We start from the raw sequence: 15799 nt of genomic DNA on the forward strand, positions 1-15799 counted from the left end.
CTGTAGTCCCAGCTATTCAGGAGGCTGGGAGGATCACTTGAATCAGGGAGGTTGAGGCTATAGTGAGCTGTGATTGTGCCACTGCACTCTAGCCTGGTCAACAGAGCAAGACCCTGTCTCAAAACAAACAAGCAAAAAATGAAGTGAGGCTATTAAAACCTGGGAACTGAAGCAGAAAGCCATGCATCACTGGAATACAGTGATACTGTTCAAGCTTCTCTTCCATATAATAAATGCATCACTGAGTTGCCATTAGACTGCTATGCCAATGATGAATGATAACACTGTATCCCCTGTGGGCAAGGGGAACCTGAATCAATGCATCATTTTGAGATGTGGCTCGAGGTTTTGGTCTGGCGTGCCCTTTCTCTGGATATTTAAGGCAGAAATCATTTAAATAGCATCTCATTTTCCAAAGCCCATCTTCTAAAAGTCATGCTGATTTCACCCTTTCTTCCCTGGCCTTTTTCTTAGTACCATCTTCCTGAAGATACAACTGGCCCACTCATCAGCCTTCTAGGTAAGTGGCACGGGCTCCAGCCACCTTAAGTGGACTACCTGGCTTCCCTGCTCACTGATAGGGTGTCCTGGGACAAGGCACTGGAACTCAGTAGGGTTTAGTTTCCTTGACAGTAAAATAGAAAAGTAAGCCTATTTCACAGCACTTCCCTGAGGATCAAATGAGGTACAGTTTGAATTGTTCCCACACAGAGTAAACAAAGGTAGGTTCCCTCGTGGCTGCAAGAAAAAAAATGGCAGAATGTTCATTATACTTACCTACTTGGCCACTTGTATCACTCCTTTTAGTTTGGATTCATTGACAGTCTTTTTCTATTTTCCAAATACACGTAATGATCTACTGGTGACTTCCCGGAGGTGTCACACTTAGGTCAAATGTCTTGCTACCTACCGTCTTTGCAATTTCACATAGCTCCAGTCACCCAACTTGCCATCACTTCCCCTCTAACTAAACGCTCAGTGCCACAACCTGCCTCACACTTGGAGGTCTCTCTTCCTGGAGCACCTCCTCACCTCACAACCTGCACTGGGCTGCTTCCCTGTCATTCACTTGACACACACGCATTGCTCCAGGGGCTGTTCCAGGTGCTGGGGACACACTAAGAACAAAAAACACTGTGTCCCTGCTCTCATGGAGCTGACCTTAGGGGTATGGGTAGGGAGGAAAGAGCAGGTGGCCAGTAAATAAATCTATCATCTGCCAGCTCCTAGTACAGTGCTAAGAAATAGAGTTGGGTAAGGGGATACTGTGATGTAGGATTAGTCAGTGAGGCCTCCGTTATGAGGGGCCATGTGAACCCAGAACAGAAGGACATGTGGGGGGAGTCTTGCAGAAAATCTGGGAGAAAATATCTCAAAAAGAAGGAACAGAAAGTGCAAACGCCCTGAGGTAGAAGAGGGCTCAGGTATCCCTCCCTGAGAGAGCTTTCCCTGCTCTCTCACAATTTGAATTATGTTCTCTCTTTCTTGGGCACACTATTCTTTTCCTTCATAGTGGTTTATCTCCATTTTGTTACACATATATAATAATAATATATATACACACACACATACACACAGAATTTGTTTAACTGTCTCCCCTCTGGATTGTAAGTGCAATGAAGGCAAGGATCATACCTGTTGCTATTTTCTCTCATTTGTATATGCAGAGTTCACCCTCCTGTTTGGCATTTAGTTATTGAATGAATCAGTACATTAAAAATGATCATTAATGACATTGTGCAATGCATCACTCACAATGTTTCTCACCCTACTTGAGAATTTTCTTTTAGAGATCAGTGCACAGGCAGGCGAATGTCCCCTGAAGAACTGGCACGCTCCTTTCTTTCAGCTAATGAGCACCAATATGTCCGTTGCTGCTCGGGGTGCAAGGAATTTTAGGCTCAGTAAGGACAATTCCTCCCAATGGTTTGGATAGGACTGTCAGAACTAAATTCAGGTTGTTCAGATTCTCCTTCCGACCGCCCTGCCAACTTGCCTCCCTCTTCACCCTCCTAATAGGAGGTGAGCCCCTCCAATAGTGATCATTAACTCACCCTGAGGTTATCCCCTTGCTGCAACAATCCGTGAATTGCAGGTTCATTCAATGCTCTAAATTATTTTTAAAGGCTTTTTTTTTTTAAGTAGCAAAAGAATGCATGACACCTATTGTAAACTGGCAAGTTGGGGGGTGGGATGCCACTCAGACGTGTACTGAGAAAGGTGATAATGAATTTGGCGTCAGCAATTCTTCAGAAACTATAAGAAAACACCCAGGTATTCGCATTGTTCCCAAAAGGGAAACAAATCCTTCTCAGCTTTCACGATGCGCTGAGGTTGGTTTTCTCAGTGCTCCTCCCGGATCAGGAGCTGGGGAACCTCGTGGCAAGCCCTGGGGCTCGGGATTCCCGGACTGTGGGCCTGGGAGAGAGGGGCGGCTCTTCTGTGCACACTCACCCCGCCCCCACAACACATACGCGGTCACGCACCACAGATGGGCACACGCGCTCAGCACAGCCACAGTCGCGTGCAACCAGGAGTGCACACCGCACCCATTTCACACCGCATCCACAGACGCACGGGACCTCACACGCCTCGGCCACTCACGCGCACACGCCCCCCACGCGCTCACGCACTCGCTCGCGCGCACTCCCCGCGCACCGCCGCGCGCACACGCGGGTCCCGCCGGACGGCGAGGGGCGGGGCGGGCGCGGCCGCGGGTGCCCCGCCGGGCGCGGCCGGGAGAGGGCGCGGCGCGGGGTTCGCGGCTGGCGCTCGAGTTGTTTGCCGGCTCCAGGGCGGCCAGACGCTCGCGGGGAGCCCAGCCGGCTCGGACTGGAGGGAGCGGCCGGGAAGGAGCGCGTCCCGGGTCACGACGGCGCCCGCGAGCCGAGCGCGGCCGGGACGCGCATCATGGACCCGAAGGCGAGCGGCGGCGGCGAGGAGGACGACTGCGTGGACTCGGGCGCCGAGACCGGAGGGTGAGCCGCGCCGGGCCGGACCGCGGGCGGGGGGCGCTCTCCGAGTTGCGCGGCGGCTTCTCCCTGGCTGGGGACCCTCCTGATCCCCGCAATGGGACAGGGGCGCGGGGCTTCTCCTGCCGGATCCTCCGCTGCCTCCCAGGCAGGCCGAGCGATCCGTGGCTGCCCTCGGCAGGGCGGGCCCCACCCGGGGGAAGGAAAGTGGAAGGGCTCAAGGTTCAGTGCAAGCCCACCCATCCGGTGAGGCGATGCAGAGCGCCAGGCGGATGCAAAGAGCCCTTGTCAGCATCGCTAGAGACAGGAGATGCTCTTGCACTTGTTTCCTCCTTCCTCGGGGACTTTCCTCCTGTAGCTCCGGAGCACCCTGGAGTCCGGCCCTGGAGATGGGGAGAGGAGGAAAAGCAGGGTGGGACACCCGCACCTAAAGTCTTTCCGAAGTCGGCTAGGAGGATGGCATTTCTCGTTATATGGCTTCATCGTGGGACTTTAATCTGTGCTGCCGAGTCCCCTTCCTCGACTCCTCCAGTCCCGCCGAACTTCGTCACCTCTAAGTGCACCTGTCCCAGCCGCAACCGTTGGCCTGTTGTACCGGCGGGATGGAGATGGTGTTAAGATTAGGATCTAGCCCTGCCTTTTTTTTCTTTTCTTTTTTTTTTTTTTTTTAATATTCTCTTCGCTTCAGCGGACTCAAACAATGAGCTCAAACCTTTGGAGACTAATTAGTTAGTCTCCAAACACTGTTTTCCTGAGCGGAACAAAAGACAAAATGCCTTTTAGGAGATGAATGTCATTATAAAGGCTTCCAGGCAGCCCCTATATCTAAAAGACTTTCCTGTGCAGAGTCAGCACCACATCCAGGCCACGGGTACTGACCCAGGAGGAAAGGATGTCTTTTCCTATCTGGAGTAATCCTGGGGGAGGGCGGGAGCTGCCCAGACTGCAGAAAGCCTCATTCCTGAAAGGTCGGAGAGGTTTTAGACTAATCTCAGGATTTGGCAACCCTGTGAGGGCAGGTAGAGAATCTAGGCCCACAATCGACCCAGAGTTCTAACCCAACCCCGGCAAAGCTCCCGACACAGCCCCTCCTGCCCCACCACTCCTAGCCCAAATGTGGGACTTTACTCCCTAGGGCATTCACCCAGCAATGGGCTTTCTCTGTTATCTAAACTCATTCATAGCTCTCTACAGCACCCAATTATAATCTGGTGGAGTAACCTGATGCTAAATGCTAAACTCCCTTTCTTCTTCCCACTCTTTGTATAAGTGGCATGTATCAACTTTAATTGAAGATTATTGGCTTTTTTTTTTCTGCCACTAGTTAGCTGGACTATGAATAGGAGAAACAAAGCAAAATTAACCAGCTTATTTGTAGCTGCGTTAAATAAAGCGTTCAGTAGTCTATTCATTTTCAATTTGCAGAGCTCACCTAAAACTGATGTTGTTTTCAAGGGCTCTGTCTTAGAGAAGGGAGAGGAAGTCCTGACCCAGGGGGTGATATCGCCCCAGGATCTAGACATCAGCATGACAGCTGCCAGGCCTCCTGGGAGGGGCTCGCCACTCCTGCTGACACCAGAGCTTCTGTTCTCAGCCTCTGTCACTAAAATGTGTAGTTGTAACAGGACAGAATTGTTTAAAGAATTCTTGGCCGGGCGCCATGGCTCACGCCTGTAATCCCAGCACATTGGAAGGCTGAGGTGGGCAGATCACCTGAGGTTGGGAGTTCGAGACCAGCCTGGCCAACATGGAGAACTCTCGTCTCTACTAAAAAAAAATACAGAATTAGTCGGGCGTGGTGGCACATGCCTGTAATTCCAGCTATTCGGGAGGCTGAGGCAGGAGAATCTCTTGAACCCAGGAGGCGGAGGTTGCCATGAGCCGAGATCACACCATTGCACTCCAGCTTGGGCAACAAGAACGAAACTCCATCTCAAAAGAAACAGAAATTCTTACTGTATCACTAGCATCCTTAAACTAAAGGTAAAATAGCATGCGTTTCAATGTATGCTCATTAGTTTTGTGTTTTCCGTATATTCATGGAGCCCTTGAATTTCAGTTATCAAAAAGCTGTTCATCGTTTCCCTACTTTTCTGGAGCTTGCCCCCACCCCTGACCCTATCCAGTTTTCACAGAGATTGTGTAGAAAGCACATAGAAAACAATAAGTTTGCTATCAGTATTTTTAAAATGCAAATCTGATCATGTCTCTCCTTTTCAAACTTTTATGGCTCAGTTATCTACAAATGCAAGGAATTTAACGTGGTCTACATGCCCTGACTCCTGTTATGGAGTCCCTTCTTCCCTCCCTGGCCTTGTTTCTCAGCAGGTCCTTCTGTGCGCCTTGTATCTAGCCACATCTGACAGGTTTTTCTGTTTCCTCGCCTTTGTCAGGCTGCCCTCTTTGCCAGCTCTGCCCTTCCCACCTGACATGCCTGTCTGCCAGGTGAAACTCTACTCTTCTTTCAGGACTCAGCTCAAGTGACACATCAGCTAAGGCAGTGATCCTTAATTTGGGGTCCATGAATTGCTTCACGTTGTATGCAAATGATGTGCTTCATGAATTTGTATGAGAAGAAACTTATTTTTTTTAATCAGATTCTCAAAGTAGCTGGTGATCTCTTCCAAACCAAGTTTGGGCAAGGTCTGAGACATTTCATTTTCAACACACTGTGTCTGAAGTGTTGCGAGACATCCAAGTAAAGATGATGAATCAGCAGTTGGGTATATGTGTCTGGAACTCAGTAGGGAGGTCCGCATGATGACGTTGCAGTTGGGAACTATTTACCTAAAAATGGCAATGGAAGCCCTGGGAGAGACGAAATCAACTGAAGGTAACAGCAAGCACTTTCTTAGCATTTAGTATGTGCCACCTGCAGTTCTAAGCCTTTATGTATTTCATGGACTCCTCGAATCCTTCAACAACTCTGTGCAGCAGCTGCTCTTTAAGACCAGCCTTGAGAAACTACATTTAAATGCCCAGTCAATGAGAACGAGCTGATAAAGGAGCCTGAGAAAGAGTAGACATGAGGTCAAAGAAGGAAGAATATGAATCATTGAAGCCAAGGGAGGTTTGAGTTTTTGAGAAAGGAAGGAGAGATCAACTCTGCTGCTGAGAAACTGATGAAGATGAGGAAAGCTAAATGTCTTTTTTAAATGGAGATGATGAAGTGAAGGAAGAGTGGTATTTCACAGTGGGGTGGTGGAGATAGGAGCCAGATTAGAGTGGCTCTAGAAGGCAGTAGAAGGTGAAGAAGAGGAGGCAGGTGAATTCCTTTGTCTGGAAAAAGGAGAAGCAAAAAGAGGCAGTATCTAAAAGGGAGACTGGGGTGAAGAAAGATTTCCTAAACATAGGCGCTAATTGAGCAATCAGTGTGATAGAAAGGATTCTATAGAAAGGGAAAGGAGAAGGAGGAGAAAAGATGATCATCTGTAATGTTGGCTTGCTTGCTTTTTTTTTTTTTTTTTTTTTTTAAACACACAGGGTCTCTCTGTCACCAGGCTGGCGTGCATTGGTGGAATCATGGCTCACTGCAACCTCAAACTCCAAGGCTCAAGTGATCCTCCCGCCTCTGCCTCCTGAGTAGCTGGGATTACAGGCCTGCACCACTGACATCATGCCCAGCTAATTTTTTTTTTTTAATTTTTATAAACACAAGGTCCTGCTATGTTGCTCAGAAACTGTCTTAAACTCCTGGCCTCAAGCAATCCTTCCACCTTGGCCTCCCAAAGCACTAAGATTATAGATGTGAGCCACTGCTTCTGGTCCTGTAGTGTCAGCATTCTGAAAAAGTGGAGGCAGATGGACTTCAGACCTCACGGGAATGGATGGCTTTAGGTAGGAGGCAGGACATCCCCTCCTGCAATTAAAAGGGCAGGCAAGATGGGGTTTCTCTTTGGTGTAAATACAGCCCTCCACCATCTGAGGAGAAAGGAGATTTGAATAGTTGTTTGGGGCAATGTTGAGCGGGTGCCCAGTTGAAATTTGCAATTACGTGTTTATAGAGGTACAGGTTCCCCTAGTTATTTATTTTCTCGCAGCAATGCTCAACTACCTAGGGTCAGGCAGAGAGAGATAGTGGATAGTTAGGATCATCAAAATTTGGGGTAAGGGGGTGGGAACAAAACACAGAAACAAGAGCTGTCAGGGTATTGCTTAAGCTGATTATCCATCGTTTCAGCGGCATGATGGAAGAAACAGTTCTGAGAAACTTCATGCATCCCACTGCCGGTGGCTGTGTTGGCCACTTTGAAAGTTAGTCCCAAGAGCCAGCCTGCTCTTTCAAATTCTGGCCCCTCTACTTAGGGACTGTGAAACCTTGATCCAGTGACTTAACCTCTCTCTGCTCTCAGTTTCCTCTTCTGTACAATGGGGATGATGACAGTAGTACCTACCTCCTAGGGTTGGTGTGAGGATTAAATGAGCGTATATATTTAAAGCCCCTAGAACAGTGCCTGTTCAGTGCCTAGAATCCTAGTGCCTGTTCAGTGTCTAGAACCCTTAGGACATGATTATTTCTCATCATACTGTATTATTATTGTTATAGAGTTTTATATAATAAAAATGGTGAACTCAAGTCCATATGTTTTTCAAACTCATCACAATAGATCCTCTGTTGCTTTTAAATACCTTAAGTAATTTGATCATTCAGAACATCTGAGAGACTACAGGGCATGCCTCGGTATTCTAATAATTATATTTTACAGATGAGGAAATGGAGACTCAGAGGGCACATGGCTCGTTAGAGGCATGAATTGAAGTCTGGATCTCCAGTGTGCTTCCCACCTAGTGAAGTTGCCTCTCCAGGAGCTGTTTGATCTGTAATTAATTCTTGTTTACTGCTCAGACATTTTCTTTTGCTTGAAATGCTGCTGTTGCTGTCTCACCTACTTAATACAAGCCAAGACTAAAAGCAAACTAGTATTCTTCTGTAGCAATTGATGTCATTTTGAAACTCCCATTTTCCAAATCCACTTGAAAGAAGCCTTGTGCTCTTATGTACTTTTCGTTATAGCAAAAATTGGCAAGTCGACTGCTGATGGTGGTAAACTATCTTAAGAAACAGAATCCCTTAAATAGAAGGACAGCCAGTTCCTTATAAACCCAAATAAAAGCCAATGCTTTATAATGACTGTTTCATTAGTGATGCCTTCAAGATTTGGCATGTAAGCCACTCTTTTGCATGTGATGGATTATTTTCATTCAATAGTTTGGTCTGGCATTAATGAACTTCCACTTCCATCTCAGCTGTTGCTGAGCTTCTGAACATGTAGGGCCATACCATGCCCTGTTTCTTTGGAGGACCTCCAACTGATACTTCGCTGTGACTTAAGACGTAACAAAAGATCAGGGGTCTAGACTTTAAATAGGTGGGTGGAAAAGAATAGGTGGGTGGAAAAGAATAGGTGGGGTGAATTTTTAAATGGGACAGGTCTTTTAAAAAGATGAAAGAGGAAATGCTGTATAGAAGACCAGATCATTTGTTAGTACTTTGTTATCTTTGTATTTAAGGTAGAGCTAGTTAACACTAAATTTAATTCAGTGCAACGAGGGTTAACAGATGAGGTCCATGATGCATTGAACTGATGTTTTACAGAAACATCAAGATCAATTTTACAGGAATGCCAAGATCAATTCTGATGCCATGATTTTCCTGGAAAATAATTTAGGAAGGTATTCTATATGTATGTAGTATATCATTTGGTAGCTAGGCTGCTGTCTGATAGGGTAAACTGTTTTAAGTACAGAACCTCTATATAATCCCTACATGTAATAATGTAATTAATATAGTCAAGGGACTGCATCTAACTTTCTGTTCATTATTGGCACAAATACTAAATAACATTTGGAAATGTGTCTATATTTGTCAGGTGTGTGAATGTACATAATTCTTGTATTAGTCTGCTCTATATCGTGTATAAATTTTTCATTCTAAATTCACCTTTCATGCTTCATTCTGGCAGGGTTGAATGTCTTGTGCATAGCCAGCTAACTAAATTCTTCTGATGTGAGACCAATAAACAGAAATCTCAAGGCAGGTGCCCTACTGCTGTTCCTTCGTGCCTAAAAAACAATGGGGGAGTACAGACTCGTCCAGAGAACCCTAATCAAATACCTGGTTATTCTCTGAAATGGTTTGAACCTATTTATTTTGTGCAAAATTGTTTCAAGCTTTGTAGTTTGTCTTTCCTGGCAGTATTTCTAGTAAATAAGCTTTTGAGGTTATTTGGAATATATTTTAAGAGCTATAAAAGTATTTTTACCTCAACTCAGTCTATATTTCCACCCATGATAATTTTTCTAAGGAAAAGAAAATAAATATAAAGCTATATTCATAAATACCTCATTACTGTATGTTTTGTAAAGGTGAACAACCAGGAACGATCATTTAGCCAACAAAAGGGTTGAATAAATTATAGTATATTACTCAATTTAAAATGATAATTACAGGAAATGTGTAGCAGCATGTTATGATGGTATCAAGTGAAAAGAGCAATTCAAAATTGTGTCTCTGTCATTATGGCAACTGTGTACAAATTGCATATACTGAGGATCAGAGGCTGGAGAGCAGTGGGAGGCTGTAGGTGACTCTCTGTGTGTTTCTGTTGTGACAGTGGACTGGGGTGAAAGTTGGACTGCAGAGCCGGGCCATCCATCACAGAGAGAGGGGTTTGTGTTTTACACTAGTGAGCTTGAATTTCATCCAGAGAGAGACATGATCAGATTTATCCTTGGCAAAGATTGGCTGCTGTATGTGGAGGGAACTGGAGCAGGATCAGTGTGATTGTCAGAAGGCTGACCATTTGGCAGGCCCAACCCGGTGGTGCCCTTAGTCTAGAAATATGGAGGGACTCATAGAGGGGCATCAGTTATGCCAGCACCTGTCCTAAGACACTAAAATACTGTTGCACTTTAAGATTCTTGAACTATGTTTCAAGTGTAAATTTCATTCTACATACATATCCATCTGTATGCAGATCTTTAAAATGTATGCATATGTGAATCCCATCTGCTTCAAGAGAATTTGGAAAATCCTAGCTGAAAATACACATTTTAAAGAATAAAAGAAATAGAAATATCGCGCATTCTTATTGTGTGTTGTATTTGAATAGTCATGACATTTCTTTAAAGTCTGTCCATCTCAAGATGATTTTATTGTAATCGAGTTGCTTTCCTGTTGCATCTACCACAGTGGATGTTTGCTGAACAGTCACTCAGTTTATATATAATTACATTTCCAAGTATTGTTCAAAAGTTTATGTCCTGAGTGGTTCCAGAAAGAATTTAATGCACCAGTACTGGGTTACAAATCCTGGGCTTCAGAACGTTACTAATCCTTGACCCTCCCCTCTCTGTTGTCTCCCTTAGCCAGTATGTCACCATGTGCTAGCCAGTCAATCCATTCTGCCTTTGGACTCCTTCCTTTCCACCCACCCTGCACACTCACTTCAGTCACTAATCATTGCTCACCTCTTGGTCTCTGTACAGATAGTATCACTTTAATTTCCTAGTCAATAAAATAAAAAATTGAATTTTATATATATCTCTCTCTATATATATATATATGAATGCAGTTTACAATATATAAAGGGATATGCAAAATGTTGGTAGTTGTTATTCTTTCCAGTTTTAAAATTCATTGATTCCATGACTACTAAAGTATTTCATTTGCAAAAGTGAAAACCACATGTTGTTTTCTTCCATTTTGTTCCTCAACCAATAAATCAATGCAGCATTTTGAGTGATGTAGGTTATTTTAACCAGTAAGAGGCATGCTGCTTATGATTTTTAAAAAAAGTTTTGCATGTACTTTTTTAAATGTGGCAAGAAGTTCAGTGGAGTGAAAATTGGATGATTTAAGAAAGGCAACAGGAGACTAAGGAGATAAAAGAAATGTATATCTATAAAATTAAACATAATTAAGCAGTTTATTTGCATAACTACATCCCATAACTTCCATGGCAGAATAAATCCCTACGTGCTAAAGTGATTAATTTCCTACTGAGAATGACTTTGGGACACTAGGGGAAAAAAATAAATAGCTTCCATATCAAACTTGTTGCCAGAGAGGAAAGTCTTAACAGCTACAGAAGTAGGGCAGAAACTTACTAGAGATTAAGCAGATCCTTGGCTACAGCCTCACTGTTACAGAGGCTGAATGCCAGCAGCTGATTCCTCAGCGTAGAAACTGAAAGGGCGATTTCACTCCAGCCTTAGCCTGCCTTTTCCCTTTCCCTATCACAGTTCACATCCTGTTACTCTAATATCCAGCAGGCTTTCTTCTCAGATGGAACTGAAATCAGTGGAAATATCATTGTGCCTTTGTTTCCTGGTGGTCAGCCCCACCTTGAATGCGGAAACCTTCAAAGCTGAGGTTCCCTCTCTCCTCGCACTGGGATCCTCTGCTTGAGTCAACTAAGAACATTTCCCCATGGTGTGGTGCGAACATTTGAAGGGTGCTCATTTGCAGTAACCTTTTGAGGGAATCTGCGAGTGATGAGTCTGTTGAAAACTTTGGGACTTCTCCCCAGAAAAATAACCATTCAAAATTTTTGCTAAACCTTTAAATGGCTTCTTCCAAACCCCATCAGAGGAATTGGCAGAACTCATATGAGGGCCCCCAAAATTCTAAAGTTCCTTTAAAGTTTTGCTTTCAAATTCAGACATAACTTTGTTTTGCATAAAATGAGCCTTGGCACTACAGTTCTTAATTGGTGACATTTCTTTACCAGTTAAATGCTACTTACCACTGACTGTTTAAAATTCTGGCTTGAATAAATCATTTGGATAAAGAATTCTACTAACACTGAGGTCTTGTGTTTCAGGTCTGACTACAGCCACCTGTCCTCCACCAGCAGTAAGTATCGTTTAAACATCCTTCAGCATTGTCTAACAGTCCCCGGAGAGGTCAGTACCATAGAGGCCATGTGTGTACATGGTTTTATAGTAGGTATGAATAACCAAAGGCATCCTTGCCAAAGAATGTGGTACAGAATGCTGTAACTCTGGAAGCGGAGGCTTTTCCCGGAGAATCTGATCATACAGAAATTCAGCCTTGAGGATGTAACCTGGGCTTTATCAGCTACTTGTGGATGCTTCTAGGAACATCATCTCTGAAGAATCTGAGGTAGCACTTTCATTGAACAAACATCTATCAGATACCTGCTACCCTCAGGCAAACAGAAAGCTCAGAGCACAATTCCTGGATCCCTGCGGTTGCTCCAGCTCATCTCTTGCAAAATCTCTTCCCTTGCATGTCTGCATCTGCAGGCAAATACCCTTCCCTCTCCAATGGAGGGAACATCTATCTCTGGCAAAATCCTGCAAAGTGTGTTAACAGTTGGAACAGTTATAGCTAAAGTGGAAAAGTGATAGCTAAATTCCCTAATTATAACCTACATTAGTTATACATGCCAATACATATGTACATCGATATACATATATATCAGTGTGTGTAACCGATGTAGGTTATAATTAGGGAATTTAGCTATCACTTTTCTACTTAAATGTGGCTAAAAGGAATACGGACATTTTTATTAATCCATCATCCTGTATTTGTAATTCCTGGCTTATAGGTGGTTATTATATGCGGCACAAAATGATCAGGAATATGTTTACAAAGACACTCTAGTTATTTAAAAGGTGCTTATATTTAATATTAAAGTCCAGGTAAATGTGCTGTGAGAAATTATGCCTCATAACTAGAAAGAATTGAGAGTGATTAAGATTACTACATAAATGACCAAAGCCATTCAGATTGATTGAATACTTATTTTAAATTAACAAAAGTAATTGTCTTATAATAAAAGCCCTGATTGTTTAAATCAGTAAATACTAAATTGTTTTGCCCTATCTCACTAGCCTGTTAAACTCTCAATTCTAAATAGTTCCCAAATGGAGAGACACTTAATTGGATTATTCTATTTATTGATGTTCTGGCTTAGTTTTCCTTTGCAATAACAGACTGAGCAGATAGTTTTATATCTGGATTTGTAATTTAGTGTCAAATTATATTTCATTATTACTATAACTGCAATGAGCAATTTCTGGTCAGTTCAGCCAATTGGAGACCGAATGTTGCCCCTTAGTTATTAAGAACCATTAGTAATAATGAGAATAATGCTTCAGAGATTTGCACTCATTCCCCAAAGCTCCTGCATTTGTAAAACCAGAGAAAGCTCAGTTGAACCCTCTCTCTCTGTGCCACCATTTTCATTCCACTCAGTTTTGCCCAGAGGCTACATTTGTTTTCAGAATGATTTTTCTAAAATACTTGTGTTAAGCCTTAGCTCAAATTGTTACTCACAAATCAGTCCTCTGGGTCACACCACAACACCTCTGTAGTTATCAAAACTGGTAATTTGGTTTGAGATGTTTTCCTCTCCATTATTTTAATTGCAGTCTCTGAGTTGGAATTTCTATTAGTTCAGCTGGGATCAATACCCTGCTATTGCTCTTCTTTTCTACTTTAAATGTTTGGTGGTTCCTGCCTCACTCTTCAGTGTTGGGGCCTCTTCGTAAGTGTGTATATGTGTTTCAGTTAGGAAATGTATTTGACTACAAATAATGGTGGGAAATGATGGTTAAACAAGTAGGGATTAGTTTTCCTCTAATACTTAAGAAAAAGGAAAAAAAAAAAGTCCAAGGAGGCAGTGTAGGTCTGGTGCAGAAGCTCCTTCCGTCATCTGGCTACACGGTTCTCAGCTTTTGGCTTCCTTCCTCAGGCTTGTCATGTTATAACATGGCTGCCTCCACCCCAGCCATCACATCCTTGTTCTGGGCAGGAAAAAGGAAAGGGGAAGGGAGAAGGTACCTGCCAGCTGAACCATCCCCACTTTTTAAGGAATTTTTTCAGAGACTATACCCAGTAATTTTTATCTCTATTGGCCAGATCTTGGTCACATGTTTATCCCTAGTTACAAGGGAGTCTGAAAAATGTTATGTTTTCTTTGTTTACATTGTCACATGCTATGGTTCCATTAATAAGGAAGAAAGGGAGAGTGGATACCGGGGCGGGGCGGGTTGGGGGAAGCGGGGAGGGTTGACTGTCCCTGCCTCAGCACCAGCAGGGTGCCTGGCCTGCCCCTCCTCCCAGCCAGGAGCATAAATCCTGGCCCCACCCACTTTCAGGGGAAGGCTCCTGGAGCAGTCAGTGAAGAGTAACATAGTTGACTTTCTGAAAAGATTTGGAAACAATTTTAAAACCTAAAGTCTTAAATCCTTTAAAGTATCAATTTGACAATGCTACAATAAGAAAAAAATATATTTTCTAAGTAGATTTTTAAAATAATGTTTCCCCACAAACTACATAATCACAGGGGTCTGAGTGGAGAGAAGGGTAGTGACTTTGTTATTTATCCTGAATGATTTAGTTGCAGGGTCTCTCCCAGTCACAGTCAAGACTTGGGGTGGCACTTTCTGTGTCCAGAAGGGTCCCGGGCTGCCCCTGCCCTACAGCTGCATCGTCCCAGTCCCAGTGTGACATCCTGGGAGCAGCTCCTGCATCTCACTGTCACTCTGCCACAGCTGTCAGCCTCTCTCGACTCAGTGGCTTTTGAATGATTCCTGATTCCTGTTGGGAATTGAGAGTTAATTCTGATCATTCACTATTACAAAGTGGATTTTTCTGCGTCTGCAAGTGGTTCTTACTCAACATTCACATGATGCTTTTTTACCCGTTTGTTCCTGAGTTCACAGGCGCGGAAATGCTTCCTTGGGGTGAGCTAGCAGGAGCATCGACCTTGTGGCCTGTTTGTCCACAGCTGAGTTTTCATTACTAGGGATTGTAATGAGACCTCCCTCCAGAGAGCACCGTTTTATTTAGTTGTTGTCTTTCTCCTCAAAATGCAGGGGGCTGCTTCCTCATGCCAGCTGCCGCATGGGAGAAAAAGAAAAGTTATCACTAAGTGTAAGGTCTAAGAGTGGTGGCGTGGTTAGGTGTCCTGAGTTCTAGTCCCAGTTCCACCATGAATTAGCCACGGGCTCTTGGGTCATTCGCCCTCTCTGGGCCTTCGTTTCCTCCTCTGTAAATAAGATGATTGGGCTGGAAAGCCTTTAAGGGCCCTTCCAGAAGCTCTAGGAGGCTGAAATATGAATTTCCAAGAAACTCCTCTACAAAGAGATGGAAGGAAGGAGGAGGAAAGAAAGAAGCAGGGAAGTACTGAGGCACTTACACCTTTTCTCTTTGCTCTCTTTTTGACCCAGAATAAAAATCTGGAGGCCTGGGCATCCTGTCTCGTGGCCTGTAGTGTAAATCCTAAAACAAGGGACGGCCAGAATCAACCCGAGCTTCTCTGAACTGTGAGCTGCCTGTAAGTTGGTCACAGGAGAGAGACTGTGGTAAAAGGCAGCAGCTGCTTTTTGCCTCCCTCCCCTCACAGAACTGCACAGGTCTAGGGTAGGGGCAGGCATGGGGACTGCTGGGCATCGCCCTCTTTTCCTCTACCTCACAGATCATGGAACTGCACTTCGCCGACTTGTCCTCTATCCCTGTCCAGATCTGGGGGGCGTGACCGAGGGGCTTCTTTAATGGATGGTTTGGTTTTGTCTGGGTGAATATTTTCCAGTTGCAACTGTATCATCTACCTTTTTCAGACTGACAAGGAAGGCAGGATTTTTATTTTATTTTATTTTATTTTTTTCAATGTTTTCCGAAAGGCTAAACACACTGTTGGCACTCAGGAGATCTCAAAAACTCATAATACTTGCTATGGAAGATTACTTTTTACTTCCAGAATCCTGTTTTTCCAGAAACCTGGTGAGACCATCAAGCCACTATGTACAATTTACATTCTTATGCGGGGTAAATAAAAGGGAGGAAATTATTT

At 44.0% G+C, this 15799-nt stretch overlaps 1 protein-coding gene across 2 annotated transcripts in view; it reads left to right on the top strand.

Annotated features, from left to right (window-relative positions):
• The first annotated feature begins 2487 nt into the window (after window positions 1–2487).
• Window positions 2488–15799, top strand: part of FAM124A (family with sequence similarity 124 member A) — a 61330-nt gene continuing 48018 nt past the window's right edge. Inside the window, exons 1-2 of one of the 2 annotated variants that reach the window (XM_015439294.4) lie at window positions 2775–2978; window positions 11798–11829. In XM_015439294.4, coding sequence (XP_015294780.2) covers window positions 2911–2978; window positions 11798–11829 — 100 coding nt within the window. In that variant the 5' untranslated portion in view covers window positions 2775–2910. Of the gene's footprint in view, window positions 2979–11797; window positions 11830–15799 lie in introns of both variants that reach the window. The other variant, XM_045377410.3, reaches the window with a different exon arrangement.

The sequence above is a fragment of the Macaca fascicularis genome, chromosome 17 (assembly GCF_037993035.2).
Source record: "Macaca fascicularis isolate 582-1 chromosome 17, T2T-MFA8v1.1".
In the NCBI taxonomy this organism is placed as follows: Eukaryota; Metazoa; Chordata; class Mammalia; order Primates; family Cercopithecidae; genus Macaca; species Macaca fascicularis.